The sequence below is a fragment of the Serinus canaria genome, chromosome 4, assembly GCF_022539315.1.
Source record: "Serinus canaria isolate serCan28SL12 chromosome 4, serCan2020, whole genome shotgun sequence".
Taxonomy (NCBI): Eukaryota; Metazoa; Chordata; class Aves; order Passeriformes; family Fringillidae; genus Serinus; species Serinus canaria.
This window is the reverse complement of record NC_066317.1, coordinates 36,407,441-36,419,700: the sequence shown is the minus strand read 5'-3', so window position 1 is coordinate 36,419,700 and position 12,260 is coordinate 36,407,441. Positions and strand designations below refer to the sequence as shown.

Here is a 12,260-nt window from a genome sequence, read left to right as displayed (position 1 = left end):
ACTCTATTCCTTTTGCTTTAGAGAAGATTTTGAATATTTTCTTCAGAGAAGAAAATATTCACATTTTCATATTTTTCAGAGAAAATTTTGAATATTCATATTTTTCAGAGAAGATTTTGAATATTTTCTTCATTTCAAAACATGTTGAAGGATCAGATATTTTACTTTTATTGCTTCAATTTCAAGTATTTCAGTATTTTACCTTTATTGCTTCAATTTCAAGTATTTCAGCATTTAGCCACATAAGAAAACATCACCTCTTAAAGCTGTCAATAAAGATGTGAATTTTTTTTCACTGAAGAATTCCTGACATACACATTCAGCTCTTTAGGCTGCATTGTCAGACCACTTTATTGCAAATTTGAAATTTTTTTTAATTTTTGTTTTGAAAATCCTTTTATCAACGTATAGACAAAATGTAGTAGTAAATAAGATGGAAAATTGTGGGGTTTTATGCTGCAAAACGATAATTTTTCTTGTTGGCTTGGGGCCACTGGGGAATATCTGTGTGTGGACCTGGTATGTCCGTGGTGACATAATCCCAGTCTCATTTAAATATCTGAAGTCAAATTCTTTTTATGACTGAACATTTCTATAAGTAAGAGAATCAGAGCATGGGTGGGATGGATGTTGCCAAGGTAATACTGTGTTGCTTTTTAGTTAAAGGAGGAATTGTGTGAGACGTTATAGAGCAGTTTCTGGCTGCAAGTTGCACGTGTTTATCCTCCATATAATTCCCTGGGCAGCAGTGTTATCCTAACCAGTCCACAGGGGTGGTTTCTGGGATGGTATTTTTCTTAGTGCAAGGCAATATGAGGACAGAGATCTGGTAAAGGGCAGGGCTTGTGGGAGCTGCTTCCAAGATCCAGCATAACCAGACTACTGCTTAAAGTTGTCCAGCTTTAAGCTGCTCCACTGCTCAAAGTTGTCATCTTGGCCAGTGGGATTCTCATGAACAAACACACAATTTAGTGATTTTGACAATGCACAGTGTTAAGTATGTCAATTTAGTTTGAGGCATTTTGCATCTAAATAAGAAAAAGTCTTTATGATTCCTCTTAGCCTTGGTCTCACGCTGAGAGCAGTAACTGAAGAAGTGTTAACTGCAGAATGACTGTAAAAGCCTCAGGAGTAACATTTTCATTTTCAGTATTAGCTGATATCTGATTAGCTAATATCCAGTCACACTGTGGAGATAAGTCAAAGAAGATCCAGTAATGATACACATTTAATATATAAAAGGATACCTTTAATATATAAAAGGATTTTTTTTTTATTTCCATGCAATTAGTTGCCTATTTCCTAAAATCCTTTTATGTCTTGTTTTTCTACATATCATATTTCTTACAAGTGCTCAATGTCAAATTTACTTTTCCACTGTAGTCATAGCAGTCAGGATATCAGAATTAATTTTGTGGTAAAATTTCTTTTTGTTGCTTGATAGGTAATTCTGTAATTTTTTTAAAGCATTCTTATTGAAGGTTAATCTAATGAGAAATCATCTCCTGAACAAGATTAAGAAACAACTTTAGTTGTTAGCATATACTGGTCTAGTTTCCAGTAGATCTTGTATAATGGGAGAGGGTGGAGCAGAGTAGGGATGTATTCCATTAATGAGCCTGGGACCAAATCACATGGGATTGTGCATGCAGCACTTCTTGAGGAGTTTTTCCAAGTCAAAGTACAGGAGTAATCTTTGATGATTCATTCCCAAATGTTGCTTCACCTCATTTGCAGCTTTATAAAACCACATTGTGAATGTCTTGTTCCTCCTCTGTCCTTGGGATAGTATTGAGGGAGCTGGATTCCTTCTACCTGCTGCTATACTGTGAAGTCCTGGGGTCCAGTTTCAGATCAGAAAATCATGCTGCATGTGGAATAATTTGAGGGAACGAGATATAAGTAAAAAGTCTTGGTTTTTGTTCAATACATTGTGTTTTGATGGCTGTGTTTATCAATTAAAATATTACATAACAGTAGCTTGACTTGAGGGTAAGTCTAGCTTAATAGAATTCAGAAGTAAATCTGCATGTTTCATGATGGGGCTGTGAAACTGCATTTGAGTTGACTGTGTGACAAGTGGTACAAATTTAGATATGAAGAAAATGCATGCCTAGCCAGGCACGGAAGACAGAGAAGATTTTGTTATTTTGTTTTCCTCTTCAAGTTTATGTAGTTCTCTGGCATTTTACTTGGACTCTATTGTCTGTCTTCTAATATTAGCTAGAAAACTCTTTAAGAAAAGTGATTCAAGAAAAAATGTTATTAAAATGTTGAAGGTTCTTAAGAGGTACTTGTTCCCATTAGAGAGGTAATTAGCTGTGATTAATCAGTAATTCTTTGGACATGTACTTGTCTCTGATTAATCATTTAGGTGTTCCAGCTGCAAATGATCTGGAAAGGATGAAAAAAACAAAACGAGAATGTCCTTCTGTATTTCCTATGTTTACTTTTTATATATTTTTAATATTGATTTTCTTCTTGTTAATATCTGGGCTGAATGGGTTTTCTTAACCATTTATGGAAAAGGCAGTAGCATAACAGCATTCTGAAACTGGTTCTGGTGTCATTGATTTAACTCTCACAGACAGAAGTGGCACAAATTGTAAGTCCTGAACCTTTTTTTTCCTATTAAATATCAGAAAATGTATTGAGTATTTCATTCGTTAGTTATATGTCCTGATCTACTTTGAGGAGAGAGAGTTCACATATCATAACACATGAACAAAGAAATTATTGTGGTGATGCAATTTATGTGCATAATTACATTTAAATCAAGGGAAAATGTCTCCTGCTCAATTTCTAATTTTTTTGCCTTTTTAATGTAGAGATTGTATAAACAGAAAGTCAACTTATTTTTGGCTAATGTAATTGAAGATATAATAGAATTTTTACACCCAAACCCCAGAAATGAGAAGAGATTTGCACAGATTTGCCTGTATAAGGAAGTCTAGGGATCTACATCAAGAGTGGATCTGGTGTAGACAGTAATAATTGTACTAAGAGGAACAAAGAAGTAGCTGTCTATGAGATGTTTGTTGACTGGGAATGGATAATTGTTAGGCAACATTAATATTTTGTGTTTTGATAGCTGAATATAGTCAGTATTTGGAGTTTTATTTATCTGCATAAAATAAAATTTCTTGTCATCTTCTGTGTATTTCATGATCGAATTTTTTCTATGGAATGATTTTAATAAAATAGAGAAAAAAAGAGTAGTACAGACTTTCATGTTGAAAACCACAAAAAAGGATCATGTTTTCAATTACTTCCTGCAGTTTTGGTAAATACATGTGGCCCCAGAAGATTTGGATTTTTACCTGAAGGAAAAATATTGGTATACATAAGCAAAATAAGAACAGTGGATGTTGGAATAATATAGCACAAGTGTATTGTGCAGAGTGACCAGTTTGAAAAGTACTGAAAACTGTATTTGAAGATGAGAACAAACATCAGAGGAGCATAGAATCTTTTTCATCTTTCCTAGTAATTATTTCTGTGACTGTATGTGTGAAGTGCCTTGTGAAGAGGGTGTTGGGAGAGGTGAATGACTGCCTGTCTCACACAGACATACACACACATCTCTCAGCTGAGTCACACTCTGTGCTGGTGATTCAATGTCACTGTGCAGGTTAAAATAGCATTGCTATTGTTCTGGTATCAAACAGACATTTGCACATTCTGAGCAATTGAAAGAAAAGAATTGGAGCAGATATTACCTTGTGTGGTTTATGAATGATGTGTAATATCCATTTTAAAATCATAATGCTGATTCACTGGTTTTCTTTAGTTTTGAGTTGCCAGCACTGAGTTACTCATTAAGTAAGTGGTGAGAAAGGTAGTAGGGCTATAGAAGAGTGAAGTAAATGAGCAACGCTTTGACAATATATGATTATTTGAAAATTTCATGGGGTTGAATCAATTCTCAGTATTTTTTTTAATGAATGAAAAGATCTCAAGTTGGGAAAATATACCAATAAAAGCTTCCCTTTAAAGGCTTATGAACATGAACAGCATTAATGTGAGAGATTGATAGAAGCACTCCCTCACAAACTATAAACTTGTTTCAGTTATTTTACAAATTTTGAAGTGATGATTTATTTTTAAATACATTTTTCCTTGGATTGTACATCATTACATTGTAATAATTTATACTGGTTTTACTTTGTTATGTTATTTTAATATACTTTTATACTGTTTCACTATAAAAAAGCTCAAGTAATATATCTGGCTGTGGTTTTTGATGACATTCAAATTTGGAACATCTGAGTGTGTGCTCAACCCTCACTGGACCAAGAGAGTGAGGTGCAGCAGCTTCAGGAGGTAATGCACAGCCAGCTGCTCCCAGACAACAGTGAACACAACCTTTCTTCCACTTCTTCTCAGAAGGGGAAAAAGAAATCTTTACAAATTCTCTCTTCCTCTTCCCTGCACCAAGCTATTGCAATATCAAGAAACACTCCCTAAAGTCCATGTATCCCTGAAAATATCTAGGTCTATGCTATTTTTTCATCTTTGACTTTACAAGCCCTCATACATCATTCCTGTTATTGCCCTATTGTTATCTTTCCCCTTCTTTTTAACTTTCTCATATAATGTCAATAGTTGCCCAGTGGTATTAGTTTTCTGAGGCTTTTCCTGATGTTATTCTGTGCTGAAAATGGCAATGGGCATTTTGTGATAAACTCTGAATTCAACTATATTGTCAGGTAACTATGTATTGTCCTGTAGTTCTTCTTCAATGAACTTCTTCTAAATATATAAGAAAAAGATTTTTCCAGTGAATGTTTTTTTTTGTTTTGTATGTGTATAGTCTTTTAAACATTGAACAATTAATCACAGCGGGGTAATCTTAGAAAAAAGGACCAAAGAAGTTTTAAGAGATTCCTACAGTTATCTGCATGCAGAATTAGTTACTCCAAAAGCATTTATAAATTTTCCCAGTCTGTTCCTAAGATCTTGCACTGATGAAAAGCCCAGAGTCCCTGGGTATAAAACCCCTGCAGTCTGTCACTAAAGAAAGGCTCATCCCTCCCTGGACATCAGAAGCCTTGTGCTGCTGACGAGGGGAGCTGCCTGCTGCCAGTGCAGTGGAATGGCAGGGATTGCAAGGACAATCTGCTCTTCACCCAGTAATGTAGGGACTCAGAGATGGGGGAGCAGCCAGATGCTCTCACCTGAAAGCCTGGAAGGTGTCACACCCCTGGTAGTGTGTGGTGAATGCTCCAGGTGGGTGATTTGTACTACAGGTTACTCAGCAAGACTTCGGCAGCAGTTTAAATGTATGGATTTGCACACTTTACCTTTGGTATTTCACAGCTGGCTCTGATACAGTAAGTTGGCATTAAACAAGAGTGGTCTCAAGCTAAAACTTCTTTCTCTTTTTATACAACTAAAATATATCCTTGGGTATTATTTTGTCTTTTATATATTTAGTTTAATAAATCAATTTTTATATACCATATTTTTTTAGCAGGAGCTATCCAGCCATTTGAATACTGCCTTCCATAATATTACTTTTATTTACAAAATAGCGAGGAGTTTCTATTTGGATAAAATTGTGTACATATTTGAAAATGACTTAAATTGTTCTCTTTAGGAAATCTTGTACATAAATTTATATATATAAATTATAAACATATATATATGACTATTTAATATTTTTCATTAAAAGCAGTAAATGAAGGTTTTAACAGACAGACGGAATTATTATTTGGCTTATCTAGGCTAAAGTGAATAGAAATATAGCAAATTAAAAGACAAAATATGAAATTACATAAAGAAGCTATATTTGAGAATTAGACATAACGAAAGTAGACATAATGTCTTTAAAGACTGGCTTTTTTCTTTTACTATATCTCTGGTACTATAATCAGCACACCATAAATAATTTGGAACAGTTAAAATGTATTGAATCATACCTGTTGAGCATCTTATATGCAATTTTTAGTCGGTCTTTGTCTGTATGAATATTTAAAATCTATATGCCTCACTTTGTTTACTATCCAGGTCCTTTTTGCTATAAGCTGGTAGTGCTTAGGAGAAAACACAGCTTCTGATTACTGAGTCAATGGCTGTTTGTCTTCTCTCAGCCAGTGGTTCCCACCTCCCCTGTCCCTTCAGACAGCAATAGGAAGGGTTCCACAGGGTGTAAGAGGTGTTATGGGATTAATGAGATTTGGAAGAGTCAGAGATGCTGCATTCATGAAACTAGGCAGGGTAGTGCCAGAAACTTGAGCACACTTACTGAAGTGGGGTTTTTTGTGGAACTGGGCATTGTTTCAGACATTGTGATGGCAGGAAGAGAAGTTGGCCTTTTAGAACTCAAGAGCAATTACCTTCATTTAAGAAACATCACATAGAATGAAATATATTGAGAGAAAATTCAAATATATTTTTTTCTAATTCTGTGCTCTTTGGTGGATGTCTTTATTTAACCTTGTGAGGTATTTCAGTGATACACAAGGAATAGGTGTTGTGGGCAGGAGCAATTCTGTTGTCAAAAGAGGATGTCCAAAAAAATTGGAATAAACCTATGATGATAGAAGGTATTAGACTGATTTTTTTTTTATGGTTTTCCTGTTGTTGAGAGTCCTCCTCTGTAATCTGATAGGTGGCCAGCAGAAATTTTAATATAGATATAACCTAGGACTGACATTGTAACCTGCTCTAAATAAAACCATGAAGCTCTGCACAGAACTGCCTGTTTAACCTTTCATGTTAATCAGATGTCATGTCTACATTTAATAGGTCGAGTAGCAACTGAGAAAATTCAGAAGTTGGATTAACCTTTCACAGTTTTTCTGCCAGTCTGGGTTGTTATACTTGACCTAAACTCTCTTTGGCCTACAGTCTTCAATTTTCAGGAGTGTTTCTCACCAGTAAAACATTCTTTTTGCCTTTTTGATATAATTTAGTAGCATATAACCTTTTTTTTTTTTTTCTTTCTTGTAGGATGCTTTGAGTGTTGCATCAAATGCCTGGGAGGCATTCCCTACGCATCCTTGATTGCCACCATCCTGCTCTACGCTGGAGTTGCGCTGTTCTGTGGCTGTGGGCATGAAGCACTTTCAGGAACCGTCAACATTCTGCAAACCTACTTTGAGATGACAAGATCTGCAGGAGATGTTATTGATGCCTTCACCCTGTAAGTTCTTTTCACTTCTTTCCTTTTAAAACTGCTGAAATATTCCACAAGGGATATAAATTTGACTCGAGAAAATATATTTTTTTAGTGAATATCATATAGAAAATGGTTTGGATAAGCTTAGCAGATGAAGTTTTGACCAAGCTAATATTTTTGGTATTTACACACAACGTGTAATACCATTAAATATCCCACAGCTTTAATTAATTTATTACCAAAATTTGCTTCATATAATATAGATAAATCTGTTCCATGAATCCTTGCATTTAAAAAACAAGCAAACAAACAAACAAACCCTGTGGCCACAAAACTATAAATAGATAAAGCAGGCTTGTGCAACAAGTATCAGTTCTGGGAATAAACACAATGAAGAGGTAACCAAGGAGTTGTTCAAAACCCTGAGACTTGAAATGTCAAAATTCTGTTGCCTCTGGTTTTTCTAGAATTAAGCTGTTTTGAAGGTTTCATGCCTTGCTACTCCTGAAAATCTATTTCTGGGAGACCTTTGTTTTGCTGAGCATCAACTTCTCTTTGTTAAATTTATTACATTAAAAAAATAGTTTATTTTATACTAAAATTAAATGAAATGTTTCCTTGTCTCTTTAAAATTGTTTGTTTAAAACATGATTTTCTTAGATATTTGAAATTCAATTTCTTACCTTGATGCTAATGGTTGTAACTAAAGCTGAAGAAGCCTATCCTTAATTTTTTAATTATTTTCTTGAATATTTTTTGTAAAAAGTGAAGTGATTTGATCATTTAAAACATTGAACTTTTCTGGTGCATAGTTCCATAATTAACATCTCAGGGCTTAGCAGTGATCAGAAAACAAACCAAGTACCAACAAGTGGAAAAATCAAAGTGAAACAGAGAACATACTTATGCCATTACATAAGTCCATCTTTAATTCATATCATAAATACTGTATATAACGTTAGTTCTTCAAAGAACGCAAAGAAAATGACAGAATTATAGAACAGGAGGTACATGGTTAAGAAATGAGTATAGGAGAATTCTTCAGTGTAGAAAGGGGGGAAATAAGAACTGCATGGGTTGTCTATTAATTCACAGTATTATGAATAAGGCAAGACTGGATTGTCATTTCATTCTAGTACAAAATGTTTGAGGTATCAGAGGAAAGTAGTAGGCACCAGGTTCAGCAGGAGCAAGTCCTTCAATTTTTTCATAGCAAAACTAGAAACCTTTTTGCACATTATGGATGCCGGAAGATTTTAAGTCTTCAAAGGAAGACTGGACAATCATGGAAAACAAATCAATCAATGATTTCTAATGACACAGAAACTTATCCAGCTCAGGAATTCACAGAGGCTAGACTAGTGTTGGAGGTTATCCTGTTTATCCTGTTCTTACTCTTTCCTTATATTCATTGATTGCCATACAAAAATGAACAAGAAAAATGTATATTTGATCTGACTGGGTACCACTCTTTTTATGAGAGCTAGAAATGGAATCTGAAATTTCTTAACTTCTCTTGGGGTATGTTATCAGCATCCTTTCCAAAGCTTCTCTGCAAATTTTAGGTGTACTCACTGTGGGATTAGTAGCCAGAAGGGAGCATGAACCAAATAAGTATGTCACTGCTGCACCAAATTAAAATTTTGCCTTTGGCTCAAGGAATTTTTATGTCCTTGTATAATAACATGGTGGATTAAGGGGAAGATGTATCTTCTGCTTTGCCTTTTTGTATTGCCATTTAGAATGATGAGTCTGGCTTGACTTGGTGGCTAAGGGTCATTGTTATACTGAATGAAAGATCAGTCATTTTATTAGGCTCTAACTTATTTTATTAGTCCCTAGGAAGCTATTAGTGCAGAGCAGCCACAAATCAATGCTTCCTCTTCATGGCACGTTTTTCAGCTTCTCTCTGTCACATACTAAAGTGAAAGTATCAGTCAGGGAATATAGTCCAAAAGCATAAAATAAACTATAAAAGATTAAGGAACTGTATTTTTTTTCCCTGACATTTGTTTTTCTTAGCTAGTAGCTTTTAGACCTGTTTGCTTTCTTTGTTTACTTAAAGAGATATTAAACCCAGTTCTTTCCTTCGTAGACCTATTGTAAAATGAAATTTGATTTTATTCATTTGTGAAGGGTATATCTAAAATTATGTCTTAAAGGTAGGAGGAAAATATATGAATATATAACAATATATTTTAATCAAATAAATTGATTAAAAGCAGATAAGTAATTGATTTGAACTGGGTAACCTGTGTGGCTAGCAAAGAAATTTGTTAATTTTCTACCTGTTTAAGTAGATATTGAGCAGCTTTTAAAATAATTTTGCAGGGAGAATAAATCTTTGATCTTTTCTCACAAGTATTGATTAACTGTTGGCAGTACAAAAGCTCTATAGTAATCATACTTTTGAAAGACCAAAAACCAGAAAAAAGAATATGTAAGTAGAAATAAATGCTGTAGTGCCTGCATACCTAAACCAATACATATTGAAATGGAAAAAAAGCCTAGGGTTTTTTATTTTTCTGATTAAAAATTAGAAGAACTTCAAAAAATTCTAGCAGTGTGCCCTACTCAACTGTACTTTTTAAAGGTTATTTAACACATTTGAGCTCTCAATGCTTCTGGTGCTGTGAAGTGTCTCAGTTTGGCCTGGAGTCTGTCCTGCTGTGATAAATGTACCAGGCAGATGCTGCAGAGTGAAGTGTGTTGGATTCTGTTTAATCATGCTTATGGTTTCTGTCTATATTTTTATTAGCATGCTGGATTTTAAATGTCATTCAGCATAAAAATCAATCCCAATCTGAGAGCTATTTATGTGGGCAGCAAGAGACAAAGGCTGTTTTAACTTTTTGCAGTGGGTTCTGAATGCAAATAACACAGCTCACAAACCACCCTGTATCTTTTATCTCTGCCAATGCAGCTACTGGCTATAATTTAGAAGAAGCAGCAGACCCCTGTAGAGAAAGTAGGGCATGGTGAGTGCATAAAAAAAATATGAAACACTCTCTAAATGCCTAAAATAAAAGCCAAAATACCTAGATCCAACAATGCCATTCAGAAATGCCCACATCAATGTCCTTGAGGGCATCAACAGCCCTGACTGTCCCTGCTTGACCTCTCCTCAGCCTTCCCATGGTCCAGGACCACATTTCAGTGAAGCCAGAGGGGTTCAGACCCCACTTCAGTCTCTCCTGGCCACAGGGTTGGGGCTGCTCTGGGCTGCCCACACTCCACTTGATGCTTTGACACTTGGGGAGAGATTAATTAACAAAGAACCTGCAATAGGCAGCAAAGTTTGCTTGGAGCATTCAGGCCTTGGGAACTCAGCCAAGAGCAACAGCCCTGTGGAATAAAGAGGTGATCTGAGCGCAGGTCCTGCGGACTGGTCCCTCCTTCCAGCTCCATGGATTACTGTCTGAATTCAAGGAGTCTTTAACAGCTGCATATCATATCTGCTGTGGAAATATTGACAAGTAGTAAATATTTGTAATTTAAAAACTATAAGCAAGTTCTGTAGCTGCCATTTGAACTCTATAAATCCCAGTCAGTTACATAAATTTTCTCAAATTTATGATTTTCTTTTCAAGTTACAATACAGAATGATCATGGTCAATAATTCCAAAGTAATGGAGGCAACCTAGAGAGCTGCTGGGTAGGTTAGAGAGAGTAATTTTTTGCTTACTTGTTTATAGGGGGAAAACACAACCCAAAATTCAGCCTGTAATAAGATGCAAAACCCAAAAATTTCAAATAAAAGACAATAATTTTTTTTTAAAAAGGATTTTATCTCAAAGCACTGGATTAAAGCCTGACTTTAGTTTCTTCAGGGGAGAAAGGTAAAACAGTTACTCTAAATACTTGAAAGCAAACATAAATCAAATTTGTTCAAATTCATGAGAACAAATGCTGTATAGACAGGTATTCCTTATGGAGAGAACATATCTGCAAAAATCACATTCCTGAATGGTAGACTCTTCTTTCTTTCAACAGTATTTTTAAATCCATAAACTCTTAATAAATTGGATGGCTAGAAAGCCAATTGGAATTTTCAATGTGTGACCATTTCATTGAGACTAACCTCTAATTCTTTTGCTTTCTGAAAGATTTTTGGGAAGCTTCACTCCCTACAGCTCCAGACTTTTTCACTATCAACCATATTACTGTTCTTCTAATGGTTGCCGTTTCCCTTCACCCACTCCCCCACCAAGGGAAGGTATGCTTGTCTGGGAATTTGCAGAAATCATCGGCCTTTTTTGGGATGTGGATTCTTTCAGTGGCTGTAGAGAAATTATTTAACTTCCCTGTGATCCAAAGGAAACCTAAGAAAATACATGTGATGCTTTAAATTATCCTGAAAACTGCGTTTATAATATTAACTGTAAGAGGTGAATGTTTATGTTGTTGACTTTGTCAGTTTAACAGCTCTGTAGATTTCACTAAAACTGAGCCATCTGCTTGAGGTGGATGTAGTTTTCAGTCATTCTCCTAATAATTTAATAAAATGCAGTGAACACTATCTGCAAAGTACCAGGTATAACTAGATTTTCTCAATTAATCACTGATTTTGAGAACATTGCTACGTCAGCAGAAAGAGACATATGATTCTCAAGCATGTATCACATGAGCTGGACTTTTATATTTTTCTGGTGTTTGGAGCAAATTCCAAAAGAAGATTTTAGCAAATCAGCAGCACAAGGTATGTTTTGTGTATTTCCCAGCAGCATCCTTTTCCAGTTCTTTCTCTTTAGTACGCAAAGCCAGTTAGTGCCATCTGTCACATGTTTGTGATATATAGGCCATGGAACAAGGGAATCATGCTCTCAGAGTGGAAAATGAAGCAATCTCCCTGATAGTAGCATTAAAACCATTTTCCTACTACAGCCAGAGCTAATTCAGGTCTTTGTAAATTCACTTTCTTTAAAGGTGTGAAACCAAATAGTAAATTAAATGGAGTTGCAATCTGTAATTCTGTTGTCACTGTGTTCTCTATGGGAAGTTGCACAGACACTCTATTGGTGTCACCTTCCTAAGTCTCAAAATTTCCTTCCTTTCAGGATGTGAAGCCTGTGTTTCAGGTACTGCTGTGGCCAGGTTTGATGCTTGCTGCTGACTTTTCTGTTAGTGTAGAGTCAGG

At 35.3% G+C, this 12,260-nt stretch overlaps 1 protein-coding gene across 1 annotated transcript in view; it reads left to right on the top strand.

Annotated features, from left to right (window-relative positions):
• The window catches only part of GPM6A (glycoprotein M6A), a 115,039-nt gene that overhangs the window by 69,699 nt on the left and 33,080 nt on the right, over positions 1-12,260 (top strand). The window contains exon 2 of the mRNA XM_009101084.4: positions 6,955-7,147. Within this exon, the coding sequence (XP_009099332.1) occupies positions 6,955-7,147 (193 nt within the window). The remainder of the gene's footprint in view (positions 1-6,954; positions 7,148-12,260) is intronic.